The 19,410-nt window shown below is 37.1% G+C and overlaps 1 protein-coding gene across 4 annotated transcripts in view; it reads left to right on the forward strand.

The window, feature by feature from the left end:
• Irk2 (Inwardly rectifying potassium channel 2) overlaps nucleotides 1–19,410 on the forward strand; it is a 61,303-nt gene that overhangs the window by 38,088 nt on the left and 3,805 nt on the right. For all 4 annotated transcript variants that reach the window (XM_073986236.1, XM_073986227.1, XM_073986243.1 and 1 more), the window contains 2 exons: nucleotides 14,891–15,165; nucleotides 15,219–16,001. In XM_073986236.1, coding sequence (XP_073842337.1) covers nucleotides 14,891–15,165; nucleotides 15,219–16,001 — 1,058 coding nt within the window. The remainder of the gene's footprint in view (nucleotides 1–14,890; nucleotides 15,166–15,218; nucleotides 16,002–19,410) is intronic.

A 19,410-nucleotide genomic window follows, 5' to 3' on the forward strand; every position in this document is an offset into this window, starting at 1 on the left:
AAAAAACACAGTATTTCTCGTAGAACACCAGGTAGGTCCAAAAGCACAGATTTGTAAAGAAATGATAAAACACGTTCTTTAACATATATTTTAAAGGGAACTCCAAGAAAGTTACTGGCATGAGCAGAAACATGTTGAGAAATAGGCAAACTGTAGACAAATCTAATTATCATATTGAAAAGTCTTTCTAGTTTATCAATATTCTCCTCCGTTGTACCAGAAATGACTTCTATGCCATAAGATATAATAGACATTAACATGGCATAAGCTAAGTTTCTCTTAATACTAAATGGCAAAAACAGTTCTGTAGAATACAACCTTGGAAGTATACTTATTACCCTAGGGTATAAGCCATCAATATGGGCAGAAAAATCCAGTCTATAACAACTCCTAAACATTATAATCTGTCAACGAAACCAACCGTTGAGCCATCAATCTGTATATTCATACTACCATCCATACGCCATATTGGACCGAATAGCATGGCTTTAGTCTTAGAAGCATTTACAATTAATTTGTTGTTTCGCAGCCAATTTGAAATGGCGCATAAGTTAATATTGACGTTATCTTCCAATTGAGCAACAGATTTCCCATTAAAAAATAAATGTATGTCATCTGCATACAAAAAGGACGACAGGCATTGCCCAGAACACAACTACCAATGTCATTAATATATAAAATAAAAAGAAGGGTCCCAAAATGGACCCTTGGGGCACACCACTGTAAATATTACGCCTGTTGGAAGTACTTCCATTGTACGTAACATACTGGGAACGCCCTGACAAGAATGAGTGGATTAACTTACACGATGTCGAATCAAACAAAAACCTAGATTTAAGTTTATCAAGTAGTATTGTGTAATCTACACGCTCAAAAGCTTTAGATAGATCTAGGGCAATTAAAACACCACTGTCACCTCTATCAAATTGAGTCGGTAAGATCTACTAAAAGTGAAGTAGTGCTAAGTCCACGTCTGAAGCCATATTGATAGTTGTGGATACATTTTCTGTCATCAACAAATGCTTGAATTTGACTTAAAATAAGGTGCTCAGCAACTTTTGAGAGCGCTGGCAAAATGCTTATTGGTCTCATGTTATCGATTGTATGAACTTATTTTACCTTGGGAATGGGAACGACCCTAGCTACTTTCCACGCTTGTGAAAAGACTGAATTCACCACTTTCAATAACATTGAAAACAAATTCAAATACCTTGAGATATAAGGAAAGATGAGTTTTAAAAACTTGACGGGTATACCATCTACGCCCTAGCCTGCGATTTAATAGGCCGCAAAGCCTCGAAAACGTCCATCTCAAAAACACAGCTAAATGAAAAGTTATTATCTTCGACGTCGTGAAAGTTTGAAGATCCATGTTTGGGTATAGCTCTTAGCTACATTTTCTGACCAAAATAGCTGAAATTTTACATTTGAGGTTCCAAATGACCGAAAAACGTCTCCACTAAAAATTACCAATATAGGTCCACGTTTTGGTATAGCTCCCACGTTCCGGTACCCCCAATTTTTGGTATTTTGAGGATTTTAGCTAAAATTTTTTACTGAAATAGCTGAAATTTAACATTCTCAGTGATCCCGAAACTTCTCCACTAAAAATCGTCCACATAGGTCCATTTTTTTTGGTATAGGCCCTATAGAACGGTATCTTGCAATTGTCGGTATTTTGAGGATTTAGCTAAAATGTTTAACCGAACTAACTTTAATTTGACATTCGAAGTTCTCAGAGATCTCGAAACTCCTCCACCAAAAATCGATGTTTCGGCATATTTTTGGCAACAACAGATTGAAGAATTTTTTTGATACATTTTTTGACCTAGTTTAAGTATTTGGGGGCATCCGTGGTCGAATAATTTTTGCACCTAACAGGAATTTGCTCTAGAAAAAAGTTTGCCGGCCAGCGACTTGAGGACCTTGTTCCTACTTCTTATCTTATCGCAAATAGCTGCGACTAGCGCGGACGACTTAAACATCCTATCGAACGTTACACCCAATATTTTGGGTTAGGTAGTGGTCGGATTCAGTACCCACACCATGGTGGGAGCCTCATTTCAGCCGTACAAGTGGAGAACAGTGTGGCAGTGGATTTAGCTGCGGATATTGTCATATTCCTCAAATGGAAGAACTGCTTTAGGTCAGCTTGTAGACATTTAACCTATCACATATGTCATCGACGATAGGACCCGACGCCAAGATCGTACAATCATCCGCATACATTACGATCTCTATGCCGTCTGGAGGGTAGTAGTAAATACTCAACTCCGGGTTCATCTAGCTGCTTAAGCAATACCATCGATATTCGGTGTTTGCCCAAGGCTTTGGATGATTACGCGTTTCGGATGGCATCTACACATCGACCATCGTAAATTGTTGAGGTACCTAATCGGCTGGTCACGCCGTTGAAAGTAACAGTCGTTCTATCATACGTCTTTCCCGGATTCGACAGTTATTTAACCATTGTCCACAATTTACTTAATCCTGAACCAATGTTGCACTGCTCCAGGTGGTCTAGCCACTTTTTCCGCTTATGTTCGCCTACTAGCCTGTTGTCATCAAGTGTAAGCTCTCTAACTCTTATGTCTTCAGGTTCGTACGACGAAGCGCATCAAGCTCATTTACTAGTCCCGTCGCATCTGCTGGGAAATTTCGTTTATCATCACTGCAGCATACGCTCGCTACATACCTGCTGGTCTAATACCCGAAACCAGCAGGTAAGTAGCGAGCGGATACTGCAGTGATGATGTCCCGGAAAGTTCTCTCAGCTACTGGAGGATCAGAGGGAATGGGCAGCTTTCTGAAGCGGTGATAAATTAAATTCTCTGAACCTTTGCCAATCAGCTTTCCTATTGTTCAGGAGAGTACGGCATTCTGAGATTATGAAAGTGGTCTGACGGGTTGCTAGGATAGCGGTGCAGCCTAAAAAATCCGACATCATATAAAATAAATTCCGTGGAAAACTATTACCCAGGGTTAGGCCACATGGTCGGCCTCGTCCGGGGGTGTTCCCTTAAAAAAACAAGTAAGAGTGGGCTATAGTCGGAAGGGGCCGACCATGTGATAACCTACACCCCTTACCCTGGGTAATAGTTTTCCACGGAATTTATTTTATATGATTGCGACATATCATAGCCATTCGGCCATACATACATAAGTTGACATACATATGTACATGATAACTAGGCTGGTTTTAGCTCAAAGGAAAAAATCTATGTCGGATTTTTTTGGGCGTCACCCCTATCATAGCAACCCGTCATTTCCCTTGGCTCGGCACAAAGACCTCCGAATTCTGCCATAAATCAATATAACGGGATTCTCTATAGAAAATTTAATCGAATCCTAAAAGTTTTTGTCAAGAAAATTTCCATAGTTGAGAAAATTTTGCCACAAATACACATTTTCCTCCTCCTACCCCGGTAAGACATGTAAACCTTACATAAGTTACTTTTTTTCCTATTGATCTCATTTTCTAACATTCTATAAATTTTTGCAATTTAAATTATGTGTGCCATTTATATGTCCATCTAAAATCAGCACTGATTTTACAAAATATTTTAAAGCTAAATAATAAGCGAAATATAAATATAAATATAAATTGGAACAAGTAACATTGCAGCAATAACTAAAAATTATAAAACATTCAACTTTATTAGATTTTAGTTCGAAAATAATTAATTGTATATTTGAATTTTATAACGTGCCATTTATGCGTCCATAGCTGTATATTTATTTAGCAATCACAATTGTTATTAATGGTATAATCTATAATATCCCAGCAAAATGTTCGATGCCAAAGATGCTATTCAAGAATGGGTGCAAGTGAAATGGAATGTAATTTTTTCAGCATCTTCACTCATTCTTTTTACAAGAGCGTGACCCCCAAAAGATGCAATTCATTTTCAGATCCTAAGCATGTCATCTTTACTAACTCGATGGAATGACATCTTCAACAATTCTTTTGCATGGCATCTAAACCAATCCTTTGGCATGCCATCTTAACCAATTCCCAAGAATAGCATTTTCACTAATCTTTGGCATGTCATTTTCACCAACCCTTTGGCATGTAATTTTCACGTCTTGTTCGGAAAATGGAAAATGCTGTATTGAAAAATGATTTTCATTTTTTTATTTTATTAATTTAAAGCAATTAATGAAATAACTATAATTTATTTATCATCATAAAGTTTACATCTATCATATATATCATTTTTCTGCTTAATCTGACTCTGGGTCTATCAGTCGTAAGAATGTGGCTATTTCGCTATTTATATGTTTTGTAACCACAAAGTTGCAAACTTAAGTTTTTTAGCAGGATTGGTAGTGTGTCGTGGGGCAGATGTTTTCCACGGTGTCATCAGTACTTGCCCTATAGGAATTTTGACGGCTGCACCATCCCGAGCGTATTGACCCAAAACTACTCTGGTTTGTCCTGACAGCTGGTGCTTCTCAGCTGCGATAGATGGTGGATGTTCTCCAAGGACCGCATTCACACGAAAACTGTTTACTGCATCTACGACTGCATTCGTGTGAATGCTACTTAAACCTGGTTGAAAGGCTTGTTGATCTAGAGGTTCTCTCTTGTAACGTTAGACTTCTCTTTCTAGATTATGAGCACGACTTGCTCTGAGTGAGTCCTCGGCTAATATGTGTGGAGATGGCCTTCAGCGCAGTTGTTGTGCTGCTTACGGATCCCATGCTATTGATCGGCAACTGGAAAATTATTTCTGATGCTGGAAGAACTATAGTCACAAGGGTCCTTTTGCTACGGGCGACAAAAACGAAATCGGTTTGTAAGATTCACTTTTGCTGGCATCCTTTTCGGGCTTCAGTAGCTGGCTTATTTTCCAGACTTCGGGAACGATGTGTTTGACAAGCGACAGGTTGTAAATTTAAGTGAGAAACTTGACTTCCGGCCGTCCCAGCTGTTGCAGTCTAAACACCGCCGCTGCACGCAACAGAGCTTACTTCCTCCGCCACAGGGTTTGATTCATCTTACAAAAGGATTTTACTTCCCATCAGTGCAGTGCAGATTTCGACATTGACTCCAACTTCAGATTACTATTTCGTGAATTTTATTTTACAACGTTTTGGAAATGTTTGTTGTTTTGTAGGGATCTACAAATCGACTTGTTGAGCAGTGTTCTCTAGAGCAGGTAAGGTAAGGAAACTTTTATAATTGGTCTTTCCTTTACTTTTAAAAATGGTAATTGTTGCAAAAATGGTAAAAGTGGTGAACTGCTCTCATATAAATTGTATGCTTTTAAAAGTAAGGAAACACTTTGCGGGTAAAAACTGGTAACCTCAGGCACGTAAAGGAACACGACTAATACCAAAGAGTGCAGTCCGACTCAACTTTTAGCTCAATGATTGGGACTTCCTAGCATAATAAATCTTACATTGCTTTAAACGTACATATTTAGATCAATAAAAGAATATATACATGTGTAAAAATAAAAACACAATATTCATCTCTATTGGATCGATGGAATGGGTTCAAATGCTGAGGAAAAGATCGGATCTATCACGATTTCCTTTGAATTGGTTCAAATGCTGATGAAACGATCGGATCTTTCACGACTTCCTTTGAATGGGTTCAAATGGTGATGAAAAGATCGGATCTTTCACGACTTCATTTGAACCAATGCAAAAGATCCAGTGAAATCATGGCATCTCATGGAACCACTTCCATAAAATTTTGCTGGGATACGCCCTAAATGTTAAGATACACTTCGTCCTATGAATACCTTTTGCATTGTACTCGAATGATGTGTGTCACCCAATTCAAAACAAGCGTTGAAATTCTTTGCCTTTGGCATAATGTGTGTATGTTGGTTTATCATTTTTCAGCGTGGCAGCAAACAAATGTTAATTTCTTAATTAATTGACAGCATTCAGCGGCAAAGCGTTTGTTTATTCATTACATTCAATTATTCACGACTAGAGCAGACCTAATGTTCGATCGACAAACGTACATATAAGGTTTGCTCCAATCGATGTCATCCATTCAACAAGGCAGACCGTCATCCATACCCCGTTAGATTCTTTGCCCACGTAACATCAGCATTGGCAGCTGGCCCAGTGTGTTTGTGTGAATAGGAGCGCGTTGTTGACACGACTTGAACTTTGATGCTAAACGTTTCTAATTAATATCAAATTAATTTCATTAATGTCTCAGATGTCTATTAAAATGTATGCATCAGATATATGTACGTTGTCGTGGCAGCGAATTTCTTTGAATTTATGAGGCGATTGAAGTGAATTATGTTAACGAAGGGGAATATGATGAGAATTAAAAAAACTTTAAATCGGGGAATTTTTATTTGATTGGTAAAAGAAGATATTATTAGATTTTATTGCGAATATTTAAGAATGGCATAACATTAAAATATCGTAAAATCAATATGAGAATCTCGACTGCCAAACATATTGATGGTTCTAATGCTTTCACGATATATTTTTCATTCAACAAAATTTTTTAACAAAGGAAAAAAGAAAAGAAAATCAACTGAACGACATTTTAGTTATTTTCGACCTCTGTATATGTATATGTAATAACACATAAGAAACCACAATACGACTTCTGCTTGACACATTGACACCAGTCTAGAAATAATGATAAATTTGTTCAACGATGACATTCATAAATTTAGTGCAATGTTAATTAGCAATGTTTGTGTGTAAAAAATCATCTTACATCGAGAATGCTAACGTTTTTCTGTTCATAAGTTTCGAAGATATTTATAGTATACTTCAGCTAAAGTTCATTTTGCAAGCAAATACCGCAAGGTAATATTTAAAAAATTAAAAAGAAACATTAATTTAAGATGTAACGATAACTAAGCCAAGTTGGAGATAGAGCTCTGTAATATTTTTATACCCTCAGCCCATGCTCACGACCCACAAGAAATAGCTATTTGTCTGAAACTATAAAAGATATTGTGTTAATTATTATATTTAAGTAGGTTGTACTGTTGCCTTTAAGGGACATTTTAATAAATGAACGTAGCGTACGATTTTATTTTTCTATTTAAGAAAAAGGGTTTTTTTGAGCTTGAGGTAATTTTTCTAAATTTTAATGAAATTCAACTTTAGTGGAATAGAACTTTTATGGAACAACATGGAACGACGTTTCGTTTTCGCAAAAATATGTCTGAGAGTGTTTTCTTTCAGCCCATATATACTAGTCCAGTTCCGTTGGCTTAACAGAGTTTTAAATGTATTGAAATTATATTGTTAAAAATTACTGTTTTTCTTACCGTTTTTCCATATAAATTATGCGACATGTTTTGAAAAAAAGTGTTTTTATATGAGTTTTACGCAAAATTTTTGAACAAATTTTACAATTTTGATGTTTCAAAATAGTCTGGCTTAATCCCCTTGTTGTTGTTTTAATATTTAAAAAAAAAACCAATTGAAAAATAGTTTCGGTGGTGAATATCCGCAAACAGAAAACAAGGGAACCTTGGCGAACATGCCAAACTTTCTCCACTAATAAATTAGTTGTTTTAAAATATTAAAACAACTACAATGGGATTAAGCCAGACTATTTTGAAAAACAAAATTGCAACAGCTATCCCAATGAAAAGCGCCACCAATGTACAAATTTTACACTTTTTGGCAAAAATTGCTTTAAATTTTTTATTTTTTTAATATTTTAATTTTTGCATGGTTATGCAGCCTAATTTCAGTTTTGTTGTTTTTAATTTTTAAAAAGATCCGTTCAAAAATTACGGAGTTTTGCCCAGGAAATAAGGCTCTGAGTGGTGCAACTGTATATACAACAAGTAAGAACGGCGTTAAGTTCGGCCGGGCCGAACTTGTTATACCCTCCACCACATGTTGTATTGAAGTAAAATGGAATAATTAGTTTCCTTTCGTGTATGAAGAAGACTTAACACTAAATTTCAGCAATTTCGGTAAAACAATGTGAGGCACCATTCTATGGGGGCTATTTCAAAATGTCGATCTATACCGACAAATTTCTGACGGAAAGTTTTTAGACTAAATACCAAATTTCCTATATTTCGGTAAGAGAATGTGGCTAAAACTTAAAAAATACCGAAAATCAAGAAGTACGTTTCTATGGGGATATAGGAAGACGTGGACCTATACTGATAATACTCTTGTGGAGTATTTTATAACTCTTGGAAGACGAAATAACGAATTTCAGCCATTTCGGTTGGATATTGACTTCACAATCTTCAGTATTACGAAAATCGGGACGTTCTATGGGGGCTATATCGAAACGTGGACCTATACCGACGAATTTTAGTCAGAAATGGGGCAATGTGAAAGCGTGGACCTATACAGACATATTTTTGGTGAACAGTTTTATATGACATTGAAGACTAAATACCAAATTTCAGCCATTTTGGTGGAATATTGAAGACATAATCTTCAAAATACGAAAAATCGGGGGTACCTTTCATGGGGGTTATATGAAGTCGTGGACCTGTACGGACAAATTCAAAGGGGAAGTTTAAGTGCCCCCAACGAAGTCTAAATACCAAATTTCAGCCATTTCGGTGGAATATTGAGGCCACAACTTTTAAAATACCAAAAATCGGGAGGTACCGTTGTATGGGGGCTATATGAAGGCACGGACCGATACCGACAAAGTTATGGGGGAAAGTTTAATACCATCAACGTAGACTAAGTACCAAATTTCAGCCATTTCGGTGTGATAATGAATCTAAAACCTTCAAAATACCGAAAATAAGGAGGTACCGTTCTATGGGGGCTATATGAAGGTGTGTACCGATACCGACAAAATTCTGGGGGAAAGTTTTATACCCCTAGAGAAGACTACGTACCAAATTTCAGCCATTTTGATAGGATAATGAACCTAAGACCTTAAAAATACCGAAAATCGGGAGGTACCGTTCTATGGGGGCTATATGAAGGTGTGGACCGATACGGACAAAATTCTGGGGCAAAGTTGTATACCCCTAAAGAAGACTACGTACCAAATTTTAGCCATTTTGGAAGGATAATGAAGCTAAAACCATAAAAATACCGAAAATTGGGAGTTACCATCCTGCAAGTAATAACATTTTCTGTACCAAATGTTGACTCTCTATCTTTAAAATTGCGAGCTGTATCTTGATTTCAACAGATCAATAATATATATACTTTATAGGGCCTCCGACAAATATTTCGATGTGTTACAAACGGAATGACAAATTTAATTATACCCTCCATATGGTGGAGGGTATAACAAGTACAAAGTCGTTAATTTCGGCCGACCAAACTTTTTATATCCTCCACTATAAAATGTTACTAACAAAAATGGAATAATTAGTTTCCTTTCCTGTTTCACAAACTTTTTCGACCACGGATACCCCAAGTGCCTTAAATATCCAACCTAATAAATCAACCAAGTGCTACCTTTATATCCGGTCTATACCAAAGTGTGGAGCTACATGGGAGACTCCTATCATATCAATGAGTGCACCCCGAGTCATATTAGCTCAATGATATGGGACCTATTGTTTATCGCCTAGTCCGAACGGCGTGTCTTAAGACACCACGTGTAGACAATTTTAACATGGGTGAAATACTCAGAAAATATCGCCAATATTACTGTGGAGTATCGAACCCACGACATTCAGCGTGCAAGGCGTTTGTGCATACCATTGCACCACGGTGGCACCCTTTGTTGGCAATTGTTGGTGGAAAAGTTTTGTAACTGCAAGGAACCTCAAATAGCAAATTACGGGTAGTTCCGTCAAACAATGTTGCTAAGACCCTTAAAATACCGAAAATTGGGAGGTACCCTTATATGAGGTCTATAACAAAACATGGACCTGTGTTGACAATTTTTGGCTGAGAAGTGGTGGAACCAGCAATAATCATAAATGTCAAAGTACAGCTAGTTTAATTAAAAATTGTAGCTTAAATCCTCAAAATACCGAAAATTGGGAGGTAAGGTTATATGGAGCCTATACCAAAACATGGATCTATGTTGACGATTTTTGGTGGAGAAATTTCATGCCCACTAACAACTACAAATGTCCAATTACAGTTAGTTCGGTTAAAAATGTTACCTAAAATCCTCAAAATACCGAAAATCGGGGGGCACCGTTGTATGGGGGCTATATCAGAACATGTACCTATCTTTACAATTTTTGGTGAAGAAGTTTCGTGACCACAGAGAACCTCAAAAGCCAAATTATAGCTAGTTCGGTTAAAATTGTGCTTTAAACTAATAAAATACCGAAAATTGAGAGTTACGGTTTTGTGGGGCTTATAACAGAACTGGACCTATGTAAACAATTTTCGGTGCTGTGACCACTAAGAACATAAAATGTAAAATTACATCAAGTTTGGTTAGAAATTGTAGCTAAAATCCCCAAAATACCGAAAATCGGTATTGGAACCAATGTTGACAATTTTTGGTCGAGAAGTGGTGAAACCACTAAGAATCTTAAATGTCAAATTACCGAAAATCGAGAGGTACCGTTATATGGGGGCCATATCAAAACGTAGACCGATATAGCCTATTTTCAATCCCATAAATTATAGTTTTTTTGCACAAAGGGACAGTTTTTTAATATATGAGTTTTTATAAGAGTTATATAAGTTTTATGAAAACCCAAGGAGGATTATTTTTTTTTATTTTGGAAAAAATTTAATTTTTTTGAAAAAAAGATTGCTTAAGCTGGAGTATTCCCCCAATGGCTTAACTTCATTTATTACCCTCTATTACAGATAGTAATGATTTTCAAAACGAACTGACAGTGTTGCAAAATTTTACTGATCGCTACCTATATCATGATTTCATCCCGGCGAAGGGAATTATCAATTGGCTTTTCAGCTTTTTGAAATGATGCCCTTTTTATACCCTACATCACTATGTGGAAAGGGTATTATAAGTTTGTTTTGGAAAAAATTCATGTAACACTGCGAAATATTCGTCGGAGACCCCCAATGTGTGCGATTTTGAGATGTGTGTCCGTCCGTCCGTGTGTCCGTCTGTCCATTATAAATTGTAATCAAACTCCAGGCCGCAATTTTGGACCGTTCGTCACGAAATTTGGTATGGAGGTCGGTTTCACATCAGAATAGATCGCTATTTTAATTGGTGATGATCGTGAAATATTTAGCGGGTGAAATGGACCAAAAACATATTTTTTATCCGATTTTGTAACTGCTCTGTAGGTCGCAATAATAGCCCGATGTCCTCGAAAATTCGAACAAGGTAATAGTATATGACAAAGAAGATGCCTGCAATTTGAATGGACCATAACTTTTGTGTGAAAATTTGTAATATACCGGTTATATCTTTATTCCTGGAGGAATGTGTCTTCCACGTAAATAATATTTGGAAGACCAACTCTTGCCCCTTCCATGATGCCAATTATATTGATTTACGCGATCAGATAACAGAGTTACAGCCTAATATATCCAGTTTTTTGCTTGAAGTGTAATCATAAGCACACTAGAGGTCGCAATTATAGCTCAATAGTCACGAAATTTTGCACGAGGTAAGGGTTTAGGTCGAAGAAGATGCCTACAATTTTGTATGATGATCCGATATTACTTAGCGGGTTACTTTTGAATGAAAAATATACAAACTTTATTTTTGGTCCATATTTTTTTTCCTAGATGGCATATACAGGCAAAGTAGCCTACATATGGAAAAATAAATACTGATATTACCCCAGATGCAAATTGCAATAATGTGTCTGCTAGATAACGGGTCTACTGCCTAATATATAATGGGTTTTGTGTAGAGAACCACAATTTCCTCTCATACTACAAATTGTTTCAATCATGACAGAGAAATTTTCAGTTCAGTTGTCTTATTGAACTTTTATACAAATATTGCAGCATGGGGTCGCTTCGCCACATCTATTATACACTCAGCCTTTAGGTTAATACAAAATGTACACAATACGACGAAAGATGTGCCCATCGAAAAAATGGTTTTAGACTCCAAGTATGTTTGGACGAAATTCGTTTCAAACAGTTTGCAGTCGATTTAGCCCTGTCCGTTCCTCTGTCTCTCCCGAACGGATCTACCGATTCGAACCAAATTTTGCACTTCGTAATTTTTTGCCCAAACTTAGTTTAATTTCGAATATGGGCTATATCGGTTCACTCCTTCGGTCACATCCCCACAAAAGTTCAAAAGTTTTTTGAAAAATTGTGTGAACGATAACTCTCGATTTGGTTCAAACTTTCCATATATTATTATTCCTTCCAGATATAGATCGGATAAGACTATATCGGTCCACACCTTCGAGTACCTCCCACACAAAGTTTGGAAAAGTGAAATTTAGGAGTCCTATCGAATCGTTTTGATTTTTTTCAGCAGATTGTCCTTGCGGCCCCCTTTACGATGGTACAATTGCAGTGGGAAGTCCATACCTCCAGAGATTATGGCCGAAAAGGTCCACGAAACCCTGGAAAACAAACAAGAAAACTAACTAAAATGGTAAATCCGCACGATAACTCTCAAGGGGATTTTCTGATTGGTCCAAACTTTGCACATCCTATTATTTCATCCAGTAATGTATCAGGTTGGAATATGGACTATATCGGTCCCGTCCTTCGAGTACCTCCTACACGAAATTTGGGAAAAGTGCAGTTTGAGGACCAGTCTCGGATCTATTTGAATTTTTTGAAGAAGGTTCTTTTCACATTACCTTTTGCAACGATACAATTTTTCCGGAGTAAGTCCATAATTCCTGAGATAATGGTCCAAAATTTCCAAAAAATAATTCTCAAACTTTTTCAAAATTCAGAAGTTAGCTTACTACAATTGATTTGTAATTTCCGATACCTACAAAATATATATATTTTCTATACGGCATAATTATTGTGTTTGTTTCTTTTTTGTTCAGATGCTGAGGGTACATTACCGTTAGCGGAGCTGACTTATACTATCTGACTTGGTGTGTAATTGAATATGAATATTTTTGGGATTTACAAATTTGTTTGCATGAAAATTATTTGAATTTCTATTCATTATTAGTTATTTCTATCGGTATAAAAAATGTATATAACTACAAAGAACTATTTTCGAAGTGGCCTGAAAATCCCAAAACTGCGTGCTTTACCAAGCATATGTGAGGACGATAGATCTTCAATTAACCCACAATCAATGTGAATTTTCCAATTTTGGCATATTGTTTAGAAATGTATAATTAATATAATTGTTCCACAAATATCCCAGTAGGGACAAGGGAGGCTTATCTTATACCAATGGATTCATGTTATGCCATTGATATGTGACGTATTTTTTATCGCCTAACCCGAAAGACATGTCCTAAGTTGCCACTTGTAGGGAAGTTTTTCATGGCTGAAATATTCAGGAAATATCGGCAGCATTACAAAGGGGTATTGTGCCACCGTTGAAAATTTGCGGCCAGGCGTGGCAATCATACCCGGACATTCAGCGTGCAAAGTGGTTGCACATAGATAATTCCTAGAAGGTCGGCTCCGTCCGACTATAGCATTTGCTTACTTGTTTTGTTCTGATTTTTTGGAAAAGCCGAAAAGTGAGTGTGATTCTCATTTATTTGAGAATACTAGACACTTAAAGAGTTCGGTTTTTCGCCAAAAAAGGCATCATTTCAAAAAGCTGAAAAGCCAGTTAATAATTCCCTTCGCCTGGATGATATTAGTAGCGAACAGTCAAATTTTGCAACACTGTCAGTTCGTTTTGAAAAACATTACTCTCTGTAATAGAGGGTAATAAATGAAGTTAAGCCATTGGGGGAATACTTCCCCTTAAGCAATCAAATGAGATTAAATCTTCAACAATAAACGAAACAAAAAAATTAAAAAAATGTTTTCCATTTCTTTTTTTAATTTTTTGTATTTTTGTGGATTGTTTATTGGTGTTTGACCTTTTTTTAAATAGTTAGGACATATGAACAACTCAAAAACACTCATATTTTGATGCAAAATATAAAAAACTCGATTTTTTTACTTTGAGCATGAATTCCTCGGCAACTAATAGACCGAATTCGAAGGTTGATTTTGTTATCTGTCCAACAAAAAAATAATTATGAAAATATCTCTATCCGTTCAAAAGTTACAGGGGTTTGACCAGGAAAAAACTATTCTGAACCAGTGTGGGACGGACGGAAAGAATATACATATATACTTTAAAAGGTCCACCAAATTATTGTATACCCTCCACCAAAAATTGGGCGTTGGGTAATGATGAATTTGGGCTTTGTGACCATCGATAGGAAGGCCATAACGCCCATATGAAATTGCGCTACCAGTGAAATACTTAATTCTATAAGATGGAGGTATATTAACATTGCCATTCCTATAGTAACTTATCGATATATTATTGGCTTTACATATTGTATTTCAAACATTTGTAGCTGAAAAAGCGTTTTTATTTGCCACAAAATTGTTCCAAAAATACGTTGGCTGTCATTCAAAACTGTATGCCCGTCCCAGAACCTGCAAGAATCTACAAATTTTTACTACAATAACGATCCCTTTCCTTCATGATATGGGGAAAAATAATAATAGTTAGTAGATTATGGAAGCTCTGGAACATACAATGTGTGTACTCCTCTTTAGACTAGAATCAGAAACATGCATGTACTTCGTACAAGCATTCTTTATACCAGCTATCGGCAGCGTGCCCTTACTGAGAGCAAAAGAGCGTAATTTTCATGCATTTTACATTGAAATTTATGCTCTTTTGCTCTCAGCAAGGGCACGCTGCCGATAGCTGCTTTATACTCTCCGCCTATAGTGGATGATTTAAAAAGTATTTTTGAGTCACCCATTGACAGTTGAAATTTAGAATCCACACAACGCTAAAAACCAGAATAAATAATCTATAAATTATTGCATACTTTTAGGCGTATTGCTTAACATTGATATTTTATTTATGTATCTCGTTTAGATCACGTAATTTCCGACCAGGCAGCATGCGTAAAGTAAGACGACGAGCTGTTTTCAAGAATGGTGACTGTAATGTTCTGCAAAAGAATTTGACACGGAGACGCTTACGATTCTTGCAAGATATGTACACCACCTTGGTGGATACACAATGGCGTTGGACACTTTTGGCCTTTGCATTGTCATTTATATTGTCGTGGTTGATATTTGCAGTGCTGTGGTGGCTTATTATGTACACACATGGTGATCTGGAAGAATTGCATTTACCGCACAATCAAGGTGAGTAGAGCATAAAGGAAGGGAATACCTGTATTTATTGAATTTCTTTGCAGAGGAAAGTGGCTGGCAACCTTGTGTCTCGGCTATTAATGGTTTCACATCGTGTTTCCTGTTCTCTATTGAAACTCAACACACAATTGGTTATGGTGTACGTACAACATCGGAAGAATGTCCCGAGGCCATATTTATGATGTGTTTCCAATCGATTTATGGTGTTATGTCCTCAGCATTTATGGCTGGCATTGTTTTTGCCAAAATGACTCGAGCCAAACAACGGGCCCAGACGTTGCTGTTCTCGAAAAATGCTGTTATTTGCCAGCGGGATGGTGGCCTCAGTCTTATGTTCCGTGTAGGTGATATGCGTAAGTCGCATATAATTGGTGCTGGTGTCAGGGCCCAATTGATACGCACCAAAACCACCAAGGAAGGAGAAGTTATGACACAACATTTCACCGATCTGGAAATTGGAGCTGATGACTGTGGTTCAGATATCTTCTTCATATGGCCCATGGTTATTGAACATAAAATCGATGAAAACTCACCACTCTATAATATGTCGGCTACAGATATTCTCAATGATAAATTTGAAATTGTCGTCATTTTAGAGGGTACTGTAGAATCCACAGGTCAATCGACCCAAGCTCGTTCTAGTTATATTAACACTGAGATTTTATGGGGTCATCGTTTTGATCCGGTGGTGGTCTACAACAAAGATCGCCAAGCATATGAAATTGATTATGCCCGTTTCAATGAAACCACCCAAGTCGATACACCCCTGTGCAGTGCTAGAGATTTAAATGAAATTTATAAAATCCAGGAGGGTTTTACAACACCAGGTAGGTGACAATCAATTATTGGTGTGAGCGTGCGTGTCTTGTAATGTATGAGTAGTTGTGTTTTTGATTGCAAATGAATCATCATGATGTGAATTTTGTCTGAAATGATGTTAAATTTTGTTTTAGTTGGTCATGTCATTAAATTGTTGGATTATTTAAGTTCTACTCATTCATCATCCGCATCACTTTCATTGAGTGCTTCATGTGGGGGTTTTAGAAAAGTGTGAAAAATATACAAGCGGTAAGAGGAAACATTAATTTGTTTTGATTTAAAAAATAATAAGTAAAAAAATAGCGGAGTTGGTTATATATGTAAATCTTAACACTATAAGATCTAACTACACTATATGCAGTGCTGCAAAATATTGCAGCTAAATTCTCAAACTGAAACATCGAAATATTCGTCGTAGTCGATATAATGATGATCGTATGTATGTCCGTCTGTTTCTGAAATGGATTAAAGCTCGCAATATTTAAGATAGGGCTTTATAATTTGGTATAGAACTTTATTATTATTCCTAGGATATTGGACCCTGAAATAGGGTATATCGGACCTCGTTTTGATATACCCTCCATAGAACGCCACCTTTCGATTTTCGATATTTTAAAGATTTTATCCATATTATTCAACCGATGCCAAAAATTTGGTATTTTGTCTTCGTTGGGGAACCAAACTTTCCATCTTTTTTTTCCAAATTTGTCGTTATAAGGCCACGTTTTGATATAACTCCCATAGAACGCTACCGCCCATTTTCGAGGTTTAGCCACATTATCCTATCGAAATTGCTTGACCCTTATGAACACTATATTTTGGTATACAAACATTCCTGCAGATAATTGTCTGTATAGGTACACGTTTTCGTAGAGCCTCCATAGAAAAGTACCTCCCGATTTGAGGGATTTTGAAGGTTTCAGTCACATTATCCATACGAAGGCAAACATTTGATATTTGGTCTCCGTTAGGGCCCCAAAAACGTTCCCCCTGAAACTTGAAATAGCACATAATGTCAAGTTTTGATATAGCCCCCATAGAACGGTACCTCCCGATTTCGGCATTTTTAGCCGGATTACCCAGTCTTTCTTTTCGATGTTGTTCGCTCATTATTTCCATGTTTACCCTGCTATTTTTTAGTTTTTCACAACCTCGTATTTTCATATCAAACACAGGTCATCATCCGTATAAGAATCAAACTAGTAACCAACGGCTATAGTCGGGGCTGACCATGTGTTATAGTTTCTAGTATATATGGCGGTGCCTTGTTTAGCTTGTTGATCTACAGGTTCTCCTTTGTACCCTTGGACAGCTCCGTTTTTCTAGATTACGAAGATCTCTCCTGTCTTGTCTCAACAAGATTTCGTTGTATTAAGTGCTATCGGCCAGCGATTTGAGGACATTGTCCCTACTCCTGATCTTGTGGCTTGGGCGGCACTTCTTAAACATGTTATCGAACGTTAACCCAATATCTTGGGGTAGTTAGTTCATGTTCATATGTTCGGGAAAGCCTCATATCTGGCATCCTGGTGGTGAACTGTGCGGCAGCGGTGGATATTTTTATTTTCCTCAGATGGAAACTGCACTAAGTCTACATAACCCATCAAATATGTTATCGACGATAGGATGGTATCAAGGTCTTCGATCGTATGTCGTGTTTCTAGGTCAGTCCTCGACTGATATGTGAGGATATGGCGTGTTATGCTGTTGAGGTACTGTGCATAGCTTATTATGTGGACCACCCTTCCACTTTTTTGGTACAATAAGAGTGGCTTACGATAATTGAGGACACTTGTCAAATAATCAATTCCGGGTTCATCCAGTTGCTTACGCATTACCTGTTTTTACTCGACAGACTGCATGGAAGGCAAGTCTTCCATCTCCGCTGTAACCATCACAAGGTTGCAAGCTACAGGTGGAAGTGAGCTATGTTTCCTGGATAGCGGCAACCATGAAGTTTCACCGACTCATAAAGTCCACAAATTCGCAAACTTTATTGGGGAGATCGTTGCAGGAATCTTGAATTTCCGGAGCGATTGACAACAACATTCCGGTGGTGTCTCGTATTCTGACAACAAAGTTTGGCACACACTGGAAAATGTTCTGGTGCAGCAAACATGCTCGGAAGTGGATCCATTCCCTACATCCATTTACATGGGTGGAGCACGGAGCAGGCATTCCGGGATATATTGCTGCTACCATGGCAATAAAATACACGAACGCTAACCCATATGATGTTTAATCGGTATCTAACTTTGCTTCAACAAAGTAGTGACCCGAGTCAATGTTTGCTCCTTGGATCGATCGTACATCCGGCATGTTCTACGAATGTCTTTTATCTATCACAACGGGATCAATTTGGTTTCTAGCTTTTTTTTAATCTGGAGAAAACAACATGCCCTCATTAATGCAAACTACCATGATTTCTGCAGCTGCGATATCTATGAGTCTCATTCTGCTGGCAGAAGTTTCATTGTGGTGACAGAATCTCCCGACTGAATGGCTTAGAATAATTTGAATATCATGTGCACGACACCGGTCTGTCTCTAAACACTTCATTCTTTCCTTCGGTGGAGGAATGGGCGGCCTGCAATTTTGGGAAAATGGAGGTCAGCTTCGATGATGGGCTATATCGGTCAATGTTTTGGTATAGCCCCCATATCCATATTTTTAGGATTTTTGCTAACATTTTTAACTGAATTAGCTGTAATTTGACATTTCAGGTTACTGTAGAGGAATTCTGTAACTCATCTTTTGAGTTACCGACAAAAATCCGTAAAATTAAAACGCAAAATTATGAATGAAAATATCTATATAAGTTGACAGCACTGCAGCTATCGGTAGGATTTAGCAACAGCTTTATTTTGGCTGTTAACTTACCAAAAATTTTCGTTAATTACAGAAATTATAAGCATTTTAAATTTACCGATATTTGTCGTTAACTCGAAAAATGAGTTACAGAATTCCACGGTACCTCCGGACTTTCGGTATTTTGAAGGTTTTCTGTAGTCACGAAAATTCTTCAACAAAATATCGACTATATAATGTTTTGATATAGCCCCCACATAACGGTACCTCTCGATTTTTGGTATTTTGAGGATTTTATCCACAATGTTTAACCAAACTAGCTGTAATTTGACATTTTAGGTTCTTAGTGACTCCACCACTTCTCGACCAATAATTGTCAACGTAGGTCCATGTTCGGTATTTTGAGGATTTAATCTACAATCTTGCTGTAATTTGACATTTGAGGTTCCTAGAGGTTACGACACTTCTCCACCAAAATTTTTTTATATACATAGGTCCATGCTTTGGTATAGGCTCCATAAACCTCAAAAATACAGAAAATCGGGAGTCTGTATTTTTGAGGGTTTTAGCTAAATTTTTTGGCCGAACTAACTGTCATTTTACATTTAA

This window comes from Musca autumnalis, unplaced genomic scaffold (genome assembly GCF_047663935.1).
Source record: "Musca autumnalis isolate F117 unplaced genomic scaffold, ASM4766393v1 scaffold_1, whole genome shotgun sequence".
In the NCBI taxonomy this organism is placed as follows: domain Eukaryota; kingdom Metazoa; phylum Arthropoda; class Insecta; order Diptera; family Muscidae; genus Musca; species Musca autumnalis.